Raw genomic sequence first — 8,529 nt, 5'->3', positions numbered from 1 at the left:
TTGGTCATAGAAGGGGTCTACTGGAGGCATCCCATAATAGTGTCTGTTAGTATTTTGTATATATATAGTAGCTCATTCTCAGTGTTATCCCTTACATTTGTTCTAAGGTCAGTTCTAAACTGCAGTGGGACTTGTGATAACTCTTCATGAAGATTAGTATGCTTGCATGCATTTTCCCACTCTGTTCTGTTATAGGGATGTATGACATGTTTCTGTGTATGTACAGTTCTCTTAGATAATAACCTTATGTCATAAATATTGTATCAGATGTTATGACCCGATTTGAAGCACTTTGGCTTAGTGTTGTAAGTTTTGCCTCTAGTTGTAATATTTTTTGTAGTTGTCTAGAGCAGGTACCCGCGGCTGGGCATAGGGCCCGTGCCCGGGCAGGGGGAACTGCACAGTTGATAAAATAGAAAAAAATATTCAATGTTGTAGTGTTGGCTACAATTATCTTTTCATATTGAGGCAACTTCACCTTTTCAGAAGAGACCCTAGCCTTATATTGCATCCTGAGAATATACACATTTTGACCCCCACTTCTCAATTATTAGTACTTAAACAGATATAACAAAACAAGCCCCTGGTATCCCTTTTGTTAATAGGTCCTACATGAGTTATTCTTTAAACGCTGAACAGCTGACCTCCTATCTCTCCCCCCCATATAATACTCTGACAAGTTTTGATTTCAAGGTAGACTCTCAGGACTACAATTCCCGGCACTATATAAGCCTACCCTTTCTTCTGTCCTGCAAAAACCAAGTTGTACCAAAACCTAATCTAATGGTATATATATTTATCGGCATAGGTTCTTCGAATGTAAATTCTTACTAGCAAACCTCCCCTACCCCAGGCGTACAATGGTTCAATTTTTTGGTCCCTAGAATCCACTGCAATTATAACCACCACCCCCCATGTAATAAACCTCCTGGATTGGAAGTGCTATATATGCAGCTTCTCTTGCCTATACCGCAACCCCTACTACTCCCTTAGTATTCATTCTTACATAATACCACAGTGTTAAATCTATCTATCCTACCTAGATCAGCAGGTCTGATCATCATTACTTATCAACTAGGCCTTCAGTTTTAAGGCATCTCTCGGTTGCCTCCTTTGAGATCAAGAGTCCATTAATGTTTCACTGTATTAGCCTGAAGGCTTCGCCATATTCTTTTTTATAACTAAGGGAGTTTATATCGTTTATATCATATATTATATTGTATTCTATACCTTATATTATATTCAATACTTTATCAGTTCTAAGGAAGGTGAAACTTACTTGCTAATGTTAAGAAAATCTGAGGTTGATTTAATATTACCTTGCTATATGTGCAGTACTACAGTATGAATATCTCGCAATGTTATGTATTACAAGGACTTTGTTGATTGTTACCATTTGTTTTATACTAGCTGTATATGCAGCAATTTTGTACTGTCTTTATTTTTCAGCCTCAATAAAAATATATTTAAAAAAAATTACACAGATATTTGTCATAGTGTAAGTTAATCATTTGTGGCAATTATATAACTACTGGAATAATCCGAAGCAATATGAGAAGACAAAGGGACAGGGATAACTATTTAAATATAGGTGTCTTGTAAAGTATTTAAGTAAGGTGTGTAATCATATCACCCTACAAAACTTGTCTGTTCACAGAGTTTTAATTATTATTATTATACTTTATTTATGAAGCGCCAACATATTCTGTAGCGCTGTCCATGGGTACAGTTTGTTTAAATAAAACAGTGATATGAAACTTGTAAGAGACAGGACAAAAATGTATAAACACATACAGGAGGAATTGAGGGCCCTATTCCCAAGGGAACTTACAATCTAGAAGGGTAGGAGGTTGAGAAACAGGAGGTGAGGACTGCAAGATTGAGAAATCCTATTACTCCCTTAAGTAACAAATAATCCACATCTACCACTGTTTAGCAAATATTTTTTTTAAAAGGAATAGTTATAGTGATTTACCTACTATGGGCTCACTTCCATTGAGCCATTAAAAATAGAGTCGTAAGCTACTGAAGCGGCCGATAGCTAAAAGTAATTAGCTAACTAATGTATTAACCCCTAAGCCGCAATGCCCCCACAATGCAAAGTATCTATATAAATCTATTAACTCCTAATCCGCCATTAACCCACATCGCAATTACCCTAATAAATCTATTAACCCCTAAACCGCCATTAATTCACATCTCAATTACCCTAATAAATCTATTAACCCCTAAACCACCAAACGCCAATACGCAAATAACTAATCACTAAGCCCCTAACCTAACATGCCCTAAATTAATCCTATTACATAAATTAAAATACTAAATTACAAACCTAACTAAATTACAAACCTAACACTACTTTAAAAATAAACAGTTTAAATTAAGCAAAATAGCACATAAAAAGGGCCTTTTGTAGGGCATTGCCCTAAGTTTAACAGCTATTTTGCAATAAAAAAAAATACTAAGTGCCCCCTCTAAAAGTAAAACCCCCCACTCACCAAACCCCCAAAATAAAATAACCTAACTCTAAAAAAAACCTAAACTACCCATTTCCCCCAAAAGGGGCATTTGTATGTGCATCTTTTACTGCTCTTAAAAGGGCATTCAGCTCTTTTAAGATGGCCCAAACCCCTAATCTAAAAATTAACCCCCCCCCCAAAATGTAAAAAAAAAGCCTAACTCTAACCCCAAGATAGGTACTCATGGTTCCTTAAGTCCGGCAGAGAAGATCCTGTTCCAGATGGCAGTGAAGTCTTCTTCCAAGCGGCCGCCATCTTCTTCCAAGCCTGGGACCTCTTCCTTTTTCATCCTGTAATGCGGAACTGAAGACCGGAGACCGCTGAGCCATGGAGTGTGGAGGATCCTCTTCGTACAATCACCGCCGCACACTGAATAGGAAATTCAAGGTACGCAATACAATATGGCATCTCTTGAATTCCTTTGATTCTTCAAATTCAAAATCAGCCAAAAGTATGAAAGCTACTGAAATCCTATTGGATGTTCAAAAAAACATTACATATAATGATATAGTAAAAAGCAGCATTACATGATATATGCACACAATGGTATAAATATACCTAACACTTGTGCTCTTGATACAAAGGGATTTATCAGACATATAATGTTCCCTTTATATATACAGTATGTGCTATTATCAGTTCTTGTGGCTTCTAACTAACATGACAACAGCTAACAGACATAATATCAAGTTACAGAACATGACATACATATTACATACCCAGTATACATGTAGGTTATAGTAGCCATTTAAATTAAACTGATTATGATCACATGACACACATATTACATACCCAGTATACATGTAGGTTATAGTAGCCATTTAAATGAAACTGATTATGATCACGTATGTACTCGTTACTGATATTGTGTCTCATTAAATAAAATCAGTTTCCCCTCAGTAATTCCTCTGGTATATAACATGTACAATGCTAAGCATCTATTGCTATAAGAAAAGGTTTATCCACATGATGTGCACATTAAATATATCTCCCAGATGTCAATCATTTGAGACTGATGTTCTTGTTTATATAATTCTCTAACACTCTATTCATATAAAGACGTAAATGTAATTATTTCCTCCCCTATGTAAATCAAATGTACAATGCCTAACACTGACATATTAATAAACAACACTGGGGGTGCTTTGGTTGTGAATGGTTGTGTAAACTGGATGAGGACAGATTTGTATGTTCCTGTGTGGTGTTTGGATTCTATCACATTTATATGAGAGAAATTGAGGTGCACCGGAGCACTTAAAATCTGGGGCTTTTTTAACTGGGATTTAGAAAGTATTATTTACAATAGGATCCTTTTTGATGCTTCTATTTAGAGAGTGTGTCCTCTTTAGGATAATTGTAAAAAGGTTGAACACTGTGTATATAAAGTTTATTTATGTGTAAATATTTGGTGTTTTGTGATATCCGATTTCAATAAAAACCTTTTTTCCACTTTCTAAACATGTGAAAGGTTTCTTCCCTTGTGACTCCTTTCATGAGTTTTAAGATTACTTGTATGTGTAAAACGTTTTCCACACTCTGTACATGTGAAAGGCTTTTCTCCTGTGTGAATCATTTCATGCTTTTTCAGACTACTATTTTCTGTAAAACTTTTTCCACACTCTGTACATGTGAAAGGCTTTTCCCCTGTGTGAATCCTTTCATGACTTTTCAGAATACTCTTTTGTGTAAAACTTTTTCCACACTCTGTACATGTGAAAGGCTTTTCTCCGGTGTGAATCCTTTCATGCCTTTTCAGTTCACTCTTTTCTGTAAAACTTTTTCCACACTCTGTACATGTGAAAGGCTTTTCTCCGGTGTGAATCTTTTCATGAGTTTTAAGATGATCCATTCGTGTAAAACTTTTTCCACACTCTGTACATGTGAAAGGCATTTCTCCTGTGTGACTCCTTTCATGCTTTTTCAGATCACTCTTTTGTGTAAAACTTTTTCCACACTCTGTACATGTGAAAGGCTTTTCTCCTGTGTGACTCCTTTCATGATATTTCAGATTACTAATTTGTGTAAAACTTTTTCCACACTCTGTACATGTGAATAGCTTTTCTCTTGTGTGAATCCTTTCATGAGTTTTCAGATTATTCATATGTGTAAAACTTTTCCCACACTCTGTACATGTGAAAGGCTTTTCTCCTGTGTGACTCCTTTCATGATATTTCAGATTACTAATTTGTGTAAAACTTTTTCCACACTCTGTACATGTGAATAGCTTTTCTCTTGTGTGAATCCTTTCATGAGTTTTCAGATTATTCATATGTGTAAAACTTTTCCCACACTCTGTACATGTGAAAGGCTTTTCCCCTGTGTGAATCCTTTCATGCTTTTTCAGATCATTCTTTTGTGTAAAACTTTTTCCACACTCTGTACATGTGAAAGGCTTTTCTCCTGTGTGAATCCTTTCATGACATTTCAGATTATCCATTCGTGTAAAACTTTTCCCACACTCTGTACATGTGTACGGCTTTTCCCCTGTGTGAATCTTTTCATGACTTTTCAGATTATTCATTCGTGTAAAACATTTGCCGCACACAGGGCATGTGTGTGGTTTCTCACCTGTGTGAATTTTGTAGTGTTCTAGTGGATGAAACTTCCATCTAACGCTTTTCTCACATTCTGTAGATTTGAAAGGTTGCTCCTTTGTATGAATTATTTGGCTAGAATGCAGACTTTTCCCTTCTTTAATATGTTTTGAAAACTCAGTACATATGTGTGGTTTATCCTCTGGGATAATAATTTCACTAGATAAGTCATAAATGTTGTCCTCTTGTTTGATGACTAAATTACTCTCTGTACATAATGATTGCTGCCCAGTGCCTGCCAATTCACCATCTTCTTTAAATATCTGCTGTGATTTCCCCAATGTTTGTGAATAGTCATTGGTGTCTAAGACTATTGGAGTTTGCGGTATCATTCTGATGCTTCCTGTAGTGAAGGATGGATATGAACTATTGACGTGTTTGTCTAAATAAAAAGAAATGGAATAAAGAAAAATAAGAATGTTTATTCTTTATAATATAATCCATCTCAATTAAAAAACAATTTATTATACTCAAAAATGTCTTCTGTTTTGTATTTTTAAATTTATTTACCTGTATATCACAAATTAAAAAAGCATGACAGAATGTAAACATTACTTCATCATTGTAACCTAAATTACTGATGAAAACAAGTTATAGGGCTGCATTAAACAAGGTGCGTGTGGATGTTCTCAGCCAGGGAACAAGTACATCTGTATTCTGGTCAAGAGAGGTGGCATCCAGCTTCCTCATTTAACATTGCACAAGCAACTGCAGATACAGTGCTGCCTGTCTTAAGATCAACCAGTTGGATGAGAACATGATGTCTTAATCATCTCAGACTAATCATCAGTGTGAGATGTTTTGAGAGGGTAAGAAGCAGTGATCTTATATTTCTTAGCTTTCAGCTGTGGTTGTTCTAATTATATAAACAGCCAAAAACTTTATTAGTTTAATACTCACTGTAAAATTAAGCAGACAAATCAGTAGTGGTTCTGGGGTGGGGAACACTGGGGGAGTTGTGGGTGTTCCACACATGGGAAAAAGGTTGGCATAAGTGTAGTTATGGGTGTTCCATGAGCGTGGTCAGGGCAGGGGAAGATGGAGTTGCAGGAGTTCTGAGTAATGAACCAGGTCTGGGGGTGATGTTAAGCAGTTGTTAGACATGATCTGTCTAAAAGGACAGAGGGTGGTAGTATTTTTTACCCTCCTCCTTAGCCCAATGGGGGTTGGTCCTTCTTAATAACGGTCACTGACACAAATGTTCTTAAAGATGCAGATATAAATATTATAGTTTATATTTGTGTAATGAGTGATCTATTCTATTTTCCCAGTTATTAAAGTCAGCATAATATCTATTTTACTCACCTAACACATCCGAGTTCATGCTGATAACCGGCTCAGGAAGAAGGTTCCCTTATTCACTCCAGTTACATCAATACCTGATATCTCTCAGTGCCTTGGCCGTGCCTGTAAAAAGTATATTTAATTGTTTAAAGGGATAATAGTAAATAATGGTTCTGTTTAACTGTACATATGGTATAATTAAAGGCACACATAACAATTCATGTGATACAGATCAGCTGTTTAGGTTATTACATATGTGCTATTGATTCAGCACAAGCATTTAGTACAGTTAGCTCTGTGGGTGTTATAATTACATTGCATGTGATACAGATCAGCTGTTTAGGTTATTACATATGTGCTATTGATTCAGCACAAGCATTTAGTACAGTTAGCTCTGTGAGAGTTATAATTGCCCCTTAAATATGAATCTTCCCAGATCTATACAACATAATGGTAGAAAATCTATTTAAGCGGTGCCATATCACAACTTTACAAATATATTATAATCTTTGTTTTCTATCATTTATATGAAACAATATTTTCTCCTGAAAGAAATATTAAATATCAGTTGTTTAAATATAAGTTAAATTGGATACTGCAGTATTGGTATTGTACTTCCTACTAATTCTTACTGTCAGACATTTTGTCATGTGCTCCACCCCCAGTCATTTAACTTCTCTTGGTCAATACTGAGTTGTCTTACATCACACAGCAAGGGTGTGTGGGAGATATAGGCACTAAATGTTCATTTCAATTGTTATTTTGGATATAGAAAAGAAAAGGAAGAATTTGTGTTTACATAGAACAGTACTGAAACAGTAACAGTAGAGGTAATGGAATATGAGAGTATATCGTCGATCTGAAAAGGGAGGTAGGAGATGAATATCTATGACCGATAACAGAGAACCTTTGAAAAGATTTCCCGTGAGGAGAAACATAAAATCAATAGGCGATACTCCCTTCACATCCCTCTGACATTCACTGTACTCTGAGATGAATCAGGGTGCAAAATGCTGAGAAGCGCATATCACAGAAGAAAATCAAGCACAAACTTACTTCACCAGCTCCATAGGAGGCAAAGTTTGTAAAACTGAATTGTGGGTGTGGTGAGGGGTATAGTTATAGGCATTTTGAGGTTTGGGGAACTTTGCCCCTCCTGGTAGGATTGTATATCCCATACGTCACTAGCTCATGAACTCTTGCCAATTACATGAAAGAAATAAACAAATTATCAAAAACAACAATTAATCCTATTCTAATACCCATTTAAAAAAACACCAAAAAATAAAAAAAAACTAATCTATAATAAACTACCAATTTAAGAACTCTTTTACCTGAAAAAAATACAAAGATTCACTAACATTACAACCCCCCCCCCCCCAAACCCACAAAATAATAAAAAAAATATCTAAAAAAACCTAATCTACCCATTGCCCTGAAAAGGGCATTTGTAGGGGCATTGCCTTTAGCTCTTTTGCATTGCCCCAAAAAGGGCATTTAGCTCTTTTAAGAAAAGCCCAAACCCTAAACTAAAAAAAAACCCACCCAAAAAACCCTTAAAAACCCCAACACTAACCCCCGGATGATCCACTTACAGTTTTTGAAGTCCTGCTTGAACTATCTTAATCCAGGCGGTCAAGTCCTCATCCAGGCTGGTAGAAGTCTTCATCAAGGCGGCCTCTTCTATCTTCATCCAGGCGGCGTGGAGAGGGTCCATCCTGAAGACATTTGGTGCGGAGCATACTCTTCATACAGTTGCCGTGGTATACTGAATCTTCAATGAAAGGTATATGGTTCAAAATGGTGTCCCTTGCATTCCTATTGGGTGATTTGATTTTGGAAAATCAAACTCAGCCAATAGGATGAGAGCTTCTGAAATTCTATTGGCTGTTTCACATAAACGCTTCTGAAGCGTGTTTTTTACCCTGCGCTTGCGGTGTACAGTTTAGCTTAATGTTCCTTGTTTGCTTCATGTAACTTAATTAATCAAAGTAATTATTTGTTGTCCACTGTTTATCTATGTTATAATTAACCACAGCTATACTTTATAATTTAACTCTTTCACTCCCTACAAAAAAATCTTAATTTATCTCAGTCTGGGCACCTTTCACAGCTACTCCAGTCAAGAAGAA

At 36.1% G+C, this 8,529-nt stretch overlaps 1 protein-coding gene across 1 annotated transcript; it reads right to left on the bottom strand.

Annotated features, from left to right (window-relative positions):
- Positions 1 to 3,035: 3,035 nt before the first annotated feature.
- LOC128659753 (gastrula zinc finger protein XlCGF26.1-like) lies at positions 3,036 to 5,480 on the bottom strand. The gene has a single exon (XM_053713333.1). The coding sequence runs from the start codon at positions 5,443 to 5,445 to the stop codon at positions 3,973 to 3,975; it is 1,473 nt and encodes a 490-aa protein (XP_053569308.1). The 5' UTR covers positions 5,446 to 5,480; the 3' UTR covers positions 3,036 to 3,972.
- Between the last annotated feature and the right edge of the window lie 3,049 nt (positions 5,481 to 8,529).

Source organism: Bombina bombina, chromosome 5 (assembly GCF_027579735.1).
Source record: "Bombina bombina isolate aBomBom1 chromosome 5, aBomBom1.pri, whole genome shotgun sequence".
In the NCBI taxonomy this organism is placed as follows: domain Eukaryota; kingdom Metazoa; phylum Chordata; class Amphibia; order Anura; family Bombinatoridae; genus Bombina; species Bombina bombina.
Note: the sequence above shows the minus strand (reverse complement) of the source record. Positions and strands in the feature narration are given on the sequence as shown.

Excerpts from the sequence above, each read along its gene's own strand:
- LOC128659753 (XM_053713333.1), bottom strand. The coding sequence starts at position 5,445 with ATGATACCGCAAACTCCAATAGTCTTAGACACCAATGACTATTCACAA.